Raw genomic sequence first — 14,820 nt, forward strand, 5'->3', positions numbered from 1 at the left:
AGGATCCATTTTTGGTGGCCATCTGGCAGTTTCCATACCACGGGCATATAATTTAAAGGTGCGTGGACATCTGTAACTTTTAGCCAAGTGTCCAAGACAAAATTAATTTGCACAATCCAGTAGTGTGGCCACTACTGGGCAAGCCCACATGAAATGAACCAGTGACGTGTGTCGCCACAGTGCCAACCCCTGCCTTAGGTGAAAAATTTCCTGAATAGACTCTGTGGAGTCCAATGTGTGTGGAATACCAGTTTCTGCTGTACTGAGCATGATTTTAGTTCTGGGGAGACACTTCGTATGGAGGTTACAGCATGGATGCACATGACATTCTATTTCAGGGTTGGGCAACTTGTGGCCATCCAGATATTTTGGCCTACAACTCCCATCAACTCACACCACTGGCTATGCTGGCTAGAGCTGATGGGAGTTGTAGGCCAAAACATGCCAGAAATTGCCCACTCCAGCTGTTATTCTTTGTTCCATTCCCCTCTAAGCTCTTGGATATAAATTTTACCATGTATCAGTAAACTTTTATATACAACAATTGTTGGCTTAAGCATTTTCATTGAGCCAATTAAGTTCTCCAACAACATTGGAGGCTCCAAGGCACTGGTCCTTAAACAGTAAATAACGTATGATTTAATTGAAGATATTGCCAATTTGCACTTTCAAGTATCTGAAACCTATGTTTTAAGTCTGCAAGCGACAGAAACACACTTTCCCCACCTATCAATTGGTCCAAGTAATAATACCTTCTGGGCCCAGCACCTCCAAAGAAAAAATTGCACAGCAGTTCTCAAATGAAGGTTGCACCACAGCATTAATTTGCTGTTGGCAAAGGGAGCAAAATGGAGCTACCAAGCTACTGTCTCACTTCTCTGGCTGCCAGAATTGAAGGTGGGTAACCCTCTCTTTATTTATATGAGTAGAGCCCAGGGTCATCCACTTAGAAAAATATGATATGCAGGCAGATTCTACAACCACCCAGGGAGGTGACTGTGAAGACGGGGTGACATGCTATTCATTTGCACATGACAGAAGATACACTTTGTGGTAAGAATTTAGATCAGGAAAGTTAACACTTTCATATATTTCACTGAAGTGTCATATCCCATCCGTCCACTCCATCAAGCCTCAATACTGGGGGGTTTTTAATGCATAACTATTTGCAGCTATCCTTCTGAAATTGTGCAGGTAATTTACCTACTTCTAACTGTATATCACGTTCATGCAAATTGCCCACTAATCCACAGAGAAGGTAGAGCATCTTTTTTTTTAAGTCAAACTTGGAAGGCAAGTTTGACTTGCCTACACCTATTTGTCTGCAATTTGGCAGGCTTCATCCCCTCTGAAGATGCCTGCATATTTCAACCAATTCTGCCTAAAAAAATTTAAGCCATTACAAGGATTTGTTGATTTTCCCATCAATGGAGAAACACATCCAAGGCTTTGGAAAACAAACTGAGAGGCTCTGCTTTCAATCGTAGGCAGAACATGGTATCAATCTAAAGTTCCAAACCAAAGTACTCCCTGATACAAGTTAATGAGGCAGGTTCCAAACTATGGGTTGGATCTGGACTTAGTCGTACTTTGAGTAGACTGTTTAAAATCAATGGGATAGGAGGTGGTCATTACTAACTTATTTCCCATTAATTTCAGTGGGTCTGCTCTAAGTATGGCTAAGTCTGAATCCAACTCCCTGAGTGTTAGCATGTGTTTGTTAAGTGTATATAGGTCTGCAGCCTAAATCTCGTTTTTAACTAATTAAAACTTTCTTGAGGTATTGGGTAGTACTCAAACGCAAATATTTGCTGCTGCCCATAATAAGTACAAAAGGCAGAATAATCTATTAGCAGTTCATACAAGGCAAAGGCTGTGATGATGATGATGATGATGATGACGACTGGCATGTTCTGGCATATGCACCCACACTAAGCAATTACTTAACAGATGCATATGCTTTATAACTAGGATCTTCTGATGAGCAGTAACAAATGTGTCACAGAGATGCTGAAGTCAAACTGGAAGGAGAATGGCTAATGCCATTTACTAAACACAAATTAGATAAGTAGAATAAGTGAAAGAAAGACAGACATCTAACACCAGATGGCAAGTGTTGAAAGCAGACTTGTTGTCATGGAAGATGAGCTGCCTATTCAGTATTCATATCAAAGCATTTTGAAATAGTTCCAATCTGAAGAAGCAAATACAATAGTATATTCATCATACAAATATTGTTTTAGGAAGAAAATGCTTATCCATGGTTTATTTAACCCACAGTTAATTCATGGTTTGTTGCCCTACCCAGGGTTTGTCTGGCAGATGATCTGTTTTCATAATCCCTGAGTTGTTTGTTTCCCTCCTCCTTTGCCTGCTCCCTCCCTGTATCCCAAATGCCTTTGTGGTACTGTAGTACTGGCATGCAGAGTGGCTGTTTGTTTTGTTTTCTATCACTCTTGCCCACCACCTCTGAAGCCTGGCAAAACTACCCATGAACAACCCACAGTTCTGTCGTCACACGTAATAACAACCCATGGTTTAAATAACCCAGAGTTCACAACCCAACAACAAACCATGGGTTCTCTTTCTGGATTGTCTGTGGTTAACAAACTATGGTTTGTTAGTATGGCTGTGTTCACACAACAGGACAGCCCAGAATGCAACAACCCATGGATTAAATAAACCATGGGTTAGCGTTATGTGCCAACCAAGTCAATATAGGCAGCAAGGACAGAACAAAGAACTGTTAAAAACAAGATATGAAAGGTTAAGATTCAGATTTTCTTATTTCATTAAATACCAGACCTGGTTGGTAATATTCAACTAATCAGAAGGAAGAAGCAGGGATCAGTTCAAAAATGCATATCAAACAACACTTGATTTCTTAAGGCTCATCACTTGATGCCTCACAGGTGAATGTAGAAACACGCTCCACTGAAAGGTTTGTGTTTGGTTGGGTCTGATGTGAGGTGATATGAAAATGTTGTCAGTGACATTTTATCTGTAAGGTCACATTTGCATGCACAAGTTACCATCTGATGATGCAGTCACACAGCCATGTGTGAACAAGCCGAAAGATTGCCAAACTTTGGCTCATGAGCCACCTGACATGTGTTTCCTAGGGACAATCAATAAACTGAACAGAAAATAATAAGGAACTACCTGGCATGCATATGCATTAGGGGCACAAAAAGAGACTTGCCTTTGGAACTGAGGAAGCTGGGTGTGTGGGTGTGTCTGGAAGCAGCAGGGGCCTCAAGGCAGTGACTCAAGAGAGCTGTGTGATCAAAATGCAGACTGATTGGTGGTGGTGGTGGTGGTGGTGGTGGTGGTGGTGGTAAAGATGTCCAGTCTTACACAAAGTTGTCAAAAGGACAAAAATGTGGTGGTGGTGGTGGTGGGATGGAACATAATGGAAAAGGAGGCAGAGGAGGCTGTGACTTTCATTCATACAAAAATATTGCTAGGCATTTGCATCCCTGCACTAGTACCCAGGAAATCTGATGGAGATGCTCTAGTGCAGAGCAATGAATGAAGTATATCAGTAATAAAGCACAGAGGTGAACTTATTGTAAGGTATTCTACTCAACATGTGCATAGCTCCTTATCGGTAGACATTTGAGTACAAAAAGATAGTATCAGCTATTCCAAATGAAAAGGTCTTCCATCAATTTTCAAGGCTTTGGCAAGTCTCCAGGGAAGCCCACTGCTTAATAGCAAGTATGCAAGCTAATGTTTGAAGTAAGGCAAATGCAAATATAGATGTTTAATTCATTGAAATATTTGTTTGCAGGCTATTAAAAGGCAAACAAATGATCTGTCACAATTAGTGACGGAAATACAAACTGTTCTTGTACTGAGCAAAGGTAAGTACCAGGACTGCAAAGAAGCAAAACAACAAACACAGTTCCTCAGTTACAAAAAGATTCCTTCAGCTTCTCTATATGAGTAATTTATTGCACACTTGTGATTGGTCACTCATGGTAGTGGGTCCTTTACATGACGTCGTCAACCCACAGGACATTTCCCACAGTTTTCCCTGTTCTGCTTTCAAAAAGTTTGGAGATAACGCAAAAAGGGACGCTATTCCAATCTACTGGCTGTGTGAAATGCTGGCATAGTGCTATAATGACAGTGCCATCTAGTGGCTGAAAACACAGAGAGACATATAAAACTTGCTGAGGAAGGGCTTTGCTCGATTCAAACCACGTGTCCACCATGTAAAGAAGCCCATTTTAATCCCGCAAAGAAACAGAAAGCAGAAAGCCTCAGTGAGGATGTGGGGGTTTTGCTTAATGTAGAGAAGCTCTCTATCCTTCACATACACCTCAGTCCTAGCACATTTCCTTGGAAGTGATGAGAAGGGCTGGCCTGCCCATAAAACAGGTGAGGCATCAAGCAGCAGAGCAGGAGGAGTGGCGAATTGCACTGCTCTGCACCCCCACCAGGACATCCTGCTGCTGCAGCGTCCAGCAGATATTCTGGAGAGCCCCACCAGCCACTCTCTCTAGAGCAGCCGATGACCCTCTCCTTCCATCGTCACAATACCTGCATGAACTCCCACAAGAGCCCCGAGGCCGCTTCTTCCATCTGTGTGGCTGTCCACAGAGCTGACACAGCAGCAGTGAAGGTAAAGGTAAGGGAGCAACAGACCAGGTAAGGGGGCAACAGACCGGGGAAGGGGGAGACAGCAGGGCTGCCACCACCACCTTGTGTCTTCTCGCTCACCTCAGGCTGCGAGACACCTTGCACTGGGTCTGGTGATGAGTTTTACTGATCTTAATAGTACTGCTAAGTATGGGTGCCTTGAATTCCTACTTCTAATAGCCATTTCTGTCATTACTGGGGTTCATTAAGGGCCACAACTTTATTTAACTGAATTGAAGGAGCTGCAACAGCATTATTATTGTTGTTAACTTTTACTATTCCTCCCATGGTGTTGGTAAACTCCCTGAACAGAGATGACAATTTGTCTGTGGACGCCAATTCTTCAGCCACTTCACCCCCACTTGTGGGTGAGCTCTATCTTGGCTCTGAGCCTAGGAACAGCTGCTATAACTGCTCTCAGCTCTCATTACCACACATCCCATGATGTGTTCAGGAAGACCTCCATCAGTTGCCACCCCCCTCCCCTTGGATTATTACCTTTGGCTGGGTGAGGGTGGCATGCTGCAAGAGGGTCCCATTCCTTGCACCCCCAGGCCCACTAGCTCTGAAAGGGTGGTCTAGCAAAGGCCCTTTCACCCTCCACTTGATGCCTCAGTGTGCTTACCAATATCCCCTTACTCCCTTCTCTGTTTCTGTCAGGTATGACCAAGGCAAATCTACCTAATTAGCAATAAGCCACTAGTGCAGAGGAGAACACACATGTGCAAACCCAGAGGTCTATGTGAGAAGAAAGTAAAAAATCCTACTTGGCCCCGAAGTGACTAGCTAGTCCTGAACTGGGAAAAGGGACGGTGGGTGGGTATGTAGCTGCACCAAAGTGAGGCAGCAAGCTGGCCCTTCATACCCAGCCAAAGCCTGCTTCCCATTGACCAGGCCACAGGAGGCTGCTGAGGTCAGCTCTCGATGCTCCTCTGTCACCTTCTTCCTTTGGCAGGCCACAACAGTGACATGCCCACCCACCTCTTTCACTGTGGGTAGGGACAAGAGGGTTTAGCAAACTAAAATAAAACAGCCACTAGGAACGTCTCTCATGAAACAAGCTCCAGGTGAAAAACCTGTCACCAGGTACAGTCCAATCCAACAAGCAGTACAAGTGGCTGTCTCCGGTGTCAGACTCTAAGATGCCTCAGGCAACTCTGAAAAACAGAAAAGGGTAATATAATGTCCCACTGTGTTCCAGAACCCCAGGACAAGGGGGCCTTAACTCAAAGTAAGTATGTCCCCGGCCCTTCCCCATGATTTCTCTCAGCTGTAGCCCCTTCTCCTGTAGGAGCGGAGGGCTTCATGGAGCCAGGGCTCACAGGGTCAAAGCACCAGTACTTTTTGATTAGCAGGGACAATGATGTCGTCTGCCCTCCACCATTTCCCTGTTCCCCCTGAGCTTAGCTGCAATCCTCACAGTAGCTGGTGGGGGCAGGGAGGGGGGATTTTCCTAGTAACAATATATTGTAATGCTCAGTATTTGGGGGTGGCTTGGTCTCGAATGAGCAACTATGGCCTCAGCAATCCATGCTTTGGTAACATGCTGGGTAGATTACCCACATATGTTCTATGCAGGACTGCCCTTGAAGACTCTGTGGAAACTACAGTAAGTAGGCTAATGGATCCAAATGGTTTCCAGAGAGCTCTAGGGGCTTTCCTGGCTGGTGCTCCTGTTGAAGCCCTGGTCAATTTGTGGAATGCAGAAATGACCAGGGCTGTTGTCATGATCACTCCTGAGCTCCCTCTCTGTACTAGAGCTTGTACAGCTCCGTGGTATACCCCAGAGCTGAGAGTGATGAAACAAAACAGGAGACAGTTTGAGTGCAGGTGGAGAAAAACTCCTAGTGGATGCAATCGAAGTCTGGTGTGTGCCTATGGCCAGGTATATTCAAAGGCAGCGAGAGAGGCAAGGAAAAAACATTTTACTACCTCTATTCAATCCTCCATATGCCATCCAGCACAGGATTTTAGGGTCATCTGGGACCTATTACATGCTGGCCCAAAGGACACTGTGGACCCATCTGAGGCCCATTGTAATGCACTGGCTAGGCACTTCCAAGATAAAACCTCTTGCATCCCCCAGGACTTAGACCCCAGTGTTACTGCGGGTAAATCAGGTGAGGTGTCCAGAGCACAGCCTGGTCCAGTTTTCTTGGATGATTTTCAGTTGGTACAGCTTGAGGATGTGGACAAGGTGCTCGGACAGGTTCATGCGACCACTTCCATATTGGATCCTTGCTCCTCTTGGTTTATAAAAGCCAGTAGGGAGGGAACATCTGCCTGGGCCAGGGAGGTAATTAATGCCTCCTCGCGAGAGGGAGTGGTCCCAGCCTGCCTAAGAGAAGCTGCAGTGGGACCACTCCCGAAGAAATCCTCTCTGGGCCCAGAAGATCTAAACAATTTTAGGCCGGTGGCAAATGTTCCTTTCCTGGGCAAGGTCCTTGAGTGGGTGGTGGCCAACCAACACCAAGCACTCTTGGATAAGACTGATTATCTGGATCCATTTCAGTCGGGGTTCAGGCCGGGATTTGGCATGGAAACAGCCTTGGTTGCCCTGAATGATGACCTATGTCAGGAGAGACTGAGAGAAACAGGAGGCATGTGACCTTGTTGATTCTCCTTGATCTCTTGCTCGCTTTCGATACCATCAGCCATAGTATTGTCTGGGGTGACTGTCTGAGTTGGAAGTGGGAGGCACTGCATTGCAGTGGTTCTGCTCCTACCTGGATGGTTGGCTCCAGAAGATGGTGCTTGGAGAATATTGCTCAGCCCCGTGGATTCTCCAGCATGGGGTTCCTCAGGAGGTGGTTTTGTTCCCCATGCTATTTAATATCTACATGAAACCGCTGAGTGGGGTCATCTAGAGTTTTGGAGTGTGTTCTCATCAGTATGCTGATGACACACAGCTCTGTTTCTCCTTTTCATCCTCACCAGATAAGGCTGTGGATGTTCCCAGACGCAACAATGGACTGGATGAGGGCTAACAAACTGAAGCTCAATCCAGACAAGACTGAGATGCTGTAAGCGGGTGGTTCTTCTGACCAGATGCAGGGTGTTCAACCAGTTCTGGATGAGGTTGCACTCCCCTTGAAGGAGCAGGCTCGTAGCTTGGGGGTTCTCCTGGAGCCATCTCTGTCACTTGAGGCTCAGGTCGCCTCAGTGGCACAGAGTGCCTTCTACCAGCCTTCTGGTACTGGTTACTGCAATGCACTCTACATGGGACTGCCCTCGAAGATTGTTCAGAAGCTCCAGCTTGTGCAAAATGCAGCTGCCAGGTTAATAAGTGGGACCAGAAGGTCTGAGCATATAAGACCAATTCTGGCCTACTTGCATTGGCTGCCTGCATGTTTCCAAGCCCGATTCAAGGTGCTGCTTTTAATTTATAAAGCCTTACACAACTTGGGATCGCAATACCTGGCAGAATGCCTCTCCTGACCTGAACATACCTGGACACTACGATCAACATCTGGGGCCTCCCTCTGAGCGCCACCTTCAAGGGAAGCTCGGAAAGTGGCTATGAGAGGGCCTTTGGAATGAGCTTCCCACTGGAGCTGTCATCTTTCTGGCACCAGGTAAAGACCACCCTCTACTCCCAGGCATTTAATGGTATATAATGGGGCACCCATTGTCAGGGCCAGAAATATTGGAACAAGGATAACTGTTTGGGCAGTTGGCCTCCGTACACCACCACACTGAAGGTGAAAGGAAACACACCCAGATGGGAGCGAAGTCAGGACTTTCAGCTGTAATTCAAGGGGTTTGACAAAAGTGGGGCACTAACCATTCAGGAAGGACAGCCAGTGGCATGCACACACCCCATCGTGGGTGGCTCATAAGTAATAGAATGAATGGCTGACAAGCAGCTGCATGGCCAGGTGTAGCCTATTTCCTGGGTACTCCATGACCAATCAAGCAGATAAAGGGCCTGGAGGTGGTTCTGAGTGTTACATTTGCTTTTGGTAGCTGTTCACTGGAACTCCCAACATGAGGTCCAAAGAGGTGTCCATGCGAGTGAAGGAGGCCATCATTAGGCTGAGGAAACAAAATAAACCCATCAGAGAGATAGCAAAAACAGTGGGAGCGGCCAATACAACAGTTTGGAACATCCTGAAAAAGAAGGAATTAACTGGCAAGTTCAGCAACAGCAAAAGGCCTGGAAGACCATGGAAGACAACTAAGTGGATGACCGCAGAATTCTGCTCATGGTGAAGAGGAACCCTTTCACAACATCTAGCCAGGTCAAGAACATTCTTGCGGAGGTAGGCATGTCATTGTCAACATCTACAGTCAAGAGATGGCTTTATGAATGTAAATACAGAGGCTTCACAACAAGGTGCAAACCACTGGTAACGCTCAAGAACAGAAAGGCCAGATTAGCCTTTGCCATCAAACACCTAAAAAGGCCTGCCCAGTTCTGGAATATGATTCTTTGGACTGATGAAACCAAGATTAACTTGTACCAGAATGATGGGAAGAGAAAAGTATGGAGAAGGAAGGGAACAGCTCATGATCCAAAGCATTCCACATCATCTGTCAAACATGGTGGAGGCAGTGTTATGGCATGGGCATGTATGGCTGCCAATGGAGCCAGGTCACTGGTGTTTATTGATGACCTGACTGCTGAGAAAAGCAGCAGGATGAATTCTGAAGTGTATAGGGCTATACTTTCTGCTCAGATTCAGCTGAATGCTGCCAAACTGATAGGACGCCGCTTTATATTGCAGATGGATAATGACCCAAAACATACAGCAAAAGCAAGAGTTTCTGAAGACAAACAAGTGGGATGCTCTTCAATGGCCAAGTCAGTCATCTGATCTCCACCCAACAGAGCATGCTTTTCACTTACTGAAGACAAGACTGAAGGCAGAAAGACCCACAAACAAGCAGCAGCTGAAGGCAGCTGCAGTAAAGGCCTGGCAAAGCATCTCGAGGGAGGAAACTCAGCATTTGGTCATGTCCATGGGTTCCAGACTTCAGGCAGTCATTGATTGCAAAGGATTTTCATCCAGGTATTAAAGGCGATCCTTAAGTTTGAAATGATGTTGGTTGGTTCCATTACTTATGAGCCACCAACGATGGGTGTGTGTGCGTATGCCACTGGCAGTACTTCCTGAATGGTTAGTGCCCCACTTTTGTCAAACCCCTTGAATTACAGCTGAAAGTCCTGACTTCGCTCCCATCTGGGTGTGTTTCCTTTCAACTTCAATGTGGTGGTGTACAGAGGCCAACTGCCAAAACAGTTATCCTTGTTCCAATATTTCTGGCCCTGACTGCATGTCTGCTGGTTTTGAACAGGTCTATTAGGGAATACATAGTTTACTTAATTTGCTTTCAGCTGTTTACATTGTTTAAATTTTTGTGTTAAAATTTCAGACTCTTTTTATTATGTTGTATTTTGTAATGCTTGTGTATTTTTTTAATTGCTGTAAACTGCGCAGAAAACTTCAGCTATGGGGTGGTATAGAAATGAAATTAATAATAAAAATAAGTACAAAACACGGCAGCAAGGGTACTGACTGGAACTGGGTATTATGACCATATTTCGCCAGTATTGTACCATCTTCACTGGCTCCCAATTTGTTTCCTGGTCCAATTCAAAGTGTCAGTCTTAACCCAAAATGTCATCCATGGCTTGGGGCCATAGGACCACCTCTTACCATATGTTCCTGCCTGTGGCCTGAGATAATCATCTGCAGCCTGGCTCTGAGCACCCCTGCCTGAGATTCAGTGGGTAGCTACTTGTGCCTAAGCCTTTTCTGTAGTAGTCCTCAAACTGTAGAATACCTTCCTAGAGAGGTCTGCCTGGCACCTCCTTTGTTGACTTTTTGGTGCCAGGCGAAAACCTTTTATTCCCTCAGGCCTTAAAAAAAATTTTTAAACTCCTGCTTGTTTTAATATTAATGATATGTTTAAAGCTGTATTTTAAAATCATAAATTTATGAGTTGGCTATAGGGCTGCTCATACATTGAAATAATAACAACAACCACCCATTAGCATTACAAAAGGCCTGCACTTGATAGAGATGAAAACTTCTGGAACTGGCTTGCTGACTGAGATCAAATGTTTTTTCCTGGTGCTGGGAAAAGAAACTCCTAGAAAATCTTGGGTTGGATCCAATACAACCCTTGTGCTAGTGCTCTAGACCTGTCAACAGCGGTGCATGTGTGGCCCCAGCTGCTGGTGGCCGCAATGGAGCACTTCGGTGGCCAAGTGCCGAAATGAGCAGAAATGCTTGGTTTTGGAAGGGGTACGACCTGTCCCTTCCAGAAGCTAGCATTTTTGCTCATTTCAGCGCTGGACCATGAAAGCACTACATTGCGAGCGGCAGGGGCTGCAGACGGGCTGCCACCACCGGGCCTAGATTGCCAGCACAAGGGTCCTATTGTATCCAATCCCTTGAGCTGATGACATGTTGTATCCCTCTGTTTCCCTTTCTTGCACAACCTCAGGTCTTTCCAGCCAAAGTCCAACATTCTATCCATTATACTGCCCTTTATCATCTCACTATAGTATGTCTGCCAGACTATTCTAATTGAGTATTATGTATTCCTGCTATGTACATACAACACACATATAGATCAATACAGTTGCCTACAACTTTGGGCTTTCCTTGGGAACGTGACTATGGGTACTGTCATGAAGAGCACCTGCATATCAAATCTTACCACTATACTACTGTCAGAAAGCAGCATAATCCCCATCCCTGTATACAAAAGATGTATGACAGGGGTAGCAAAATTAGTTTTCACCTGCAGTAGCAATATAGTTTGAGCTGCCCCTACCAGTCAATCATGTGAAAGACAGCTACCCTGTATACAGTCATTTCAGAGGTCCACATCTGAAACTCACTGGAACGTTTCCAAAGCCAGCCTTTTCTCTTTTTTCTCCTCCTACCCCAAACATTTGGCTCTAGTCTCCTGATCAGCAATCAGATTTGCCAGAGGACCATTTTCAGAAAGACAGTGATGAACCACCAGCCACTAAAGTGCAACACCAAGAAGTCTCTTAGCCAGATTACCACCTCTTTTCTCCACCACCTTTTATGCTTGAGTTGGTAATTGACAGCAATGTGGCATACCTCCTAGGACAGTTCTGGTCCCAAAGACCACCTGTTTCTTATCCCTACTCTAGTCCAACAGAGAGAGTAACATATGATAGTGAGGAAAACCAGCTTTGCAAAGCAACCTTTACAATTGTATGAATGTGTCAGAAACTAGATCACAAAGCAGTTGCTATGCCAAATAGATTCAGTTATTAGCTACTGCAATCATGTGTTCTCCACACATATTTGAAAGTGTATGATCATGCACAATATATACTCTATTAAGCCTCTACCTGTATACTTTCCAATGAATGTGAAACATATAATTAGACAAGTTGTTAAATGAACATCTAATTGCACAAGAGTTTGCTGGCTCTAAGAATACATAAGGCCAGGTGGCCAAAGAGGCAAAACCTGGAAGCTTTGAGCAATATTATGTGTCCAATGGTTGAGTAAAAATTGTCTTTGCAGAGTTGGAGACAAAAACATAAATAGTATTTGGACAAATTGTGCAAAGGTATGCATGAAATAGCTTTCTGAAGCATTTAAGATATATACTAGAAAATAACATTAAATACACTAAAAGCCAGTTTTGTAGCCATATGATTTGTAAACCCCTCATAAAAAGAGCTGCTGGTGAATCATCTCAATTTATTCTTAATCTGATTGGACATAACCTCCAGAAAGAATATAATTATTTGGAGCTACAGATAGGATCAAGTCCACTTTACAGCTGGAAATGAATATCATCATAGCCATAATTTTATATTTGAAACCTTCACAGGAAAGAGAGATGCACACCACTTCTGTTTTTATATCAAACGTACTAAGTCTATACAAACTATCTATGTACAAGCCCCAGTATCTCAAATACACTTAACCACTATATCCGTCAACGAACACCCAGACATGCCCTATAATAAACCACACATACACACACTCCACTTTCAGCACTAATCTCCTGCTCATTTCCTCAAAGAGACATCTAATGTTCTCTCTCCACCACTTCCCAGTATTTTTATCATTCTCCTTCCCCCTTCCCCTCAAGAACCCCAGTAATAATTTATTCCTTACAACTGATATACTAATACTATTACAATTTCAGGCTCTTTGAGATTGAATACTCAAAAACACCTAATGTAGATTAAGTGATCCTTTAGGTGGATTAATGTAGATTAGTTCACTCATGTGAAGAATTTAAATGGATACAAAATCAGAATGGAAAAAGAGTTCTAACGGTAACAAGTGCTCCACTCTTTCATTGCATATTTATGTAGCTGGGTTTCTAAACTACGTTAGCAATTAATGGTGCAGGATCAGGGAGCAGCAGTAATTATTATCTATAATTTCTTTAGCACTTTTCTAAGCATATGTTTTTTTCTAGGTCCTCACATTTAAAAGTCACTCAAAATACTTATAATGCATTGTGACCTACCCGGATGTGTGTGTGTGTGTGTGTGTGTGTATGTATGTCAGTGACTGCCTCCTAGGACTATCCAAACACACTTTGGCATAACCTGTAATTTTTTGCACTTTGCACAATCTACATGAGCTCCCTGAATCACCATTTTAAGACTGTAAGATACTGTAGACTGTGTTTCCACCATGCTCTCTAACACCAACCCCTTACCTCCCATCTCCACCCTCACTTTCCTCTTTTTGTTTAAGCCCCAGCCTGAGGAAGAGTTCTGTGAAACCTGAAAACAAGGCCACTGCTTTGTGATTTATCGTTGACCCTCGTAAACTAGTGGTTCAGTGTCCCTGTTCGGCTATTTGTTTCCCCGATGGAATAAGCTTTATTTGTTTAGTCCGTCTCCTAAGTCCAAAGTCGTTCCTGGTGCATTTCCCGGTTTCAATTAAGCCTCGCCTCCCATCACCTCTCCAACCTCGTTTCTTTCTTTCCCCACAGTCAGATGTTATATAACCCAGTCTTAGCACTAAGAGATGGGCCTGTAGCCAGGGGCGGTCTGGAAGTGAGCTAGCGGGGGCCTGCCCCCTAAATGTTGTCTGCCCGGTTTTTTTTTCCAAATGAATAACGGAAAAGCAGTTTACAACTTTTGTCTTTGAATGGCGTGCAGACCAGAGGGGCTGGCACTCTACTTTTCCTCTCACCCCGCACCTTTCTCCACGCGCTCCGCTCAGCGCTGCTGCCACCCACGGCCTCGTGCTCGAAGACGCTCATCCTCCAGCCGCCCACGTGCCAGAAGAGGCAGCAGCCGGCACCTCAGTGCGCCTCTCCCCCCCCCCCCGACCCTCGCGCGCGCGCCCTCCCGGGCTCACCTTCCCGCTCTCCGCCACCCCCAACAGGTGGCCTTGCAGAACGTCCATTGGCGAGGAGCGGCTGGAGTGCGCAAAGGTCCCTTTGAAGATGTGCGCGAGCGGCGAAGCCTGGGGGGAGCCCATTGCGCGCGCTTCTTCGGCTGGCCGGGGCGAAGCGGGACGGGGTCACCACGGGCGCCGGCTGCTTTCACGCTCGCCTGCGATGCAGGTGGCTGCCCTCCCTGCAGGCGGCGGCGGCGGCGGCGGCTGCTTCTCCCAGGAGTCCGTCCTCCTTCGGTGCCAAGAGCAGCTCCACAGCATCTGTCACCATTTCTCCTCCCCCGCCACCCGAAGACTTTCCCCCTTTGGGGTGTGGTTACAACCAGCGCCGGCATGCTCGCCACCCTCCTCCCGCCCGGCGGAGCCTGACTCCCAAGTTGCCCTCCCGTTTCATCCTCCTCGCTGAGGAAAGGAGGGAAAGCGCGCGTCGCCCTCCCCTCAGCAGAGCTTGGGCGCGGGAGGTGCAACGTGGCAGTGACTCAGCCCTTTCTGCGTTATATTTTTTTAAAATAAATCCTTTTTACCACAAGCAGTCAGGCAAGCACTGCCGCAAATAGCATCCGGCTGCTTCTTTATTTAAAAAAAAAAATCAAGACCATCATGAAGCAGCCATCTCTATGTAATACTAGTGCCGATGAGCTTAATCCTGAGTCAGATGTACATGCCCTCAGTATACAGTTGTACTTATTATGTCCGCTAAGAAGGGACTGTGACCCCTCCCAGTTCTCTAAGCGTCTGGGTGGTGGTCGAGACCACCCCATCCCTCGTTCACTGGTCATTCCTTTTGTTGTTCAGTCGTTCAGTCGTG

At 45.6% G+C, this 14,820-nt stretch overlaps 1 protein-coding gene across 2 annotated transcripts in view; it reads right to left on the reverse strand.

Annotated features, from left to right (window-relative positions):
• GDA (guanine deaminase) overlaps window positions 1–14,503 on the reverse strand; it is a 77,155-nt gene extending 62,652 nt beyond the window's left edge. For both annotated transcript variants that reach the window (XM_084834303.1, XM_084834302.1), the window contains exon 1: window positions 13,974–14,503. In XM_084834303.1, the coding sequence (XP_084690429.1) occupies window positions 13,974–14,096 (123 nt within the window). In that variant the 5' untranslated portion in view covers window positions 14,097–14,503. The remainder of the gene's footprint in view (window positions 1–13,973) is intronic.
• Window positions 14,504–14,820: the final 317 nt, after the last annotated feature.

Source organism: Heloderma suspectum, chromosome 2 (genome assembly GCF_057233095.1).
Source record: "Heloderma suspectum isolate Gila_16-S chromosome 2, 16-S_ref, whole genome shotgun sequence".
NCBI lineage: Eukaryota > Metazoa > Chordata > Lepidosauria > Squamata > Helodermatidae > Heloderma > Heloderma suspectum.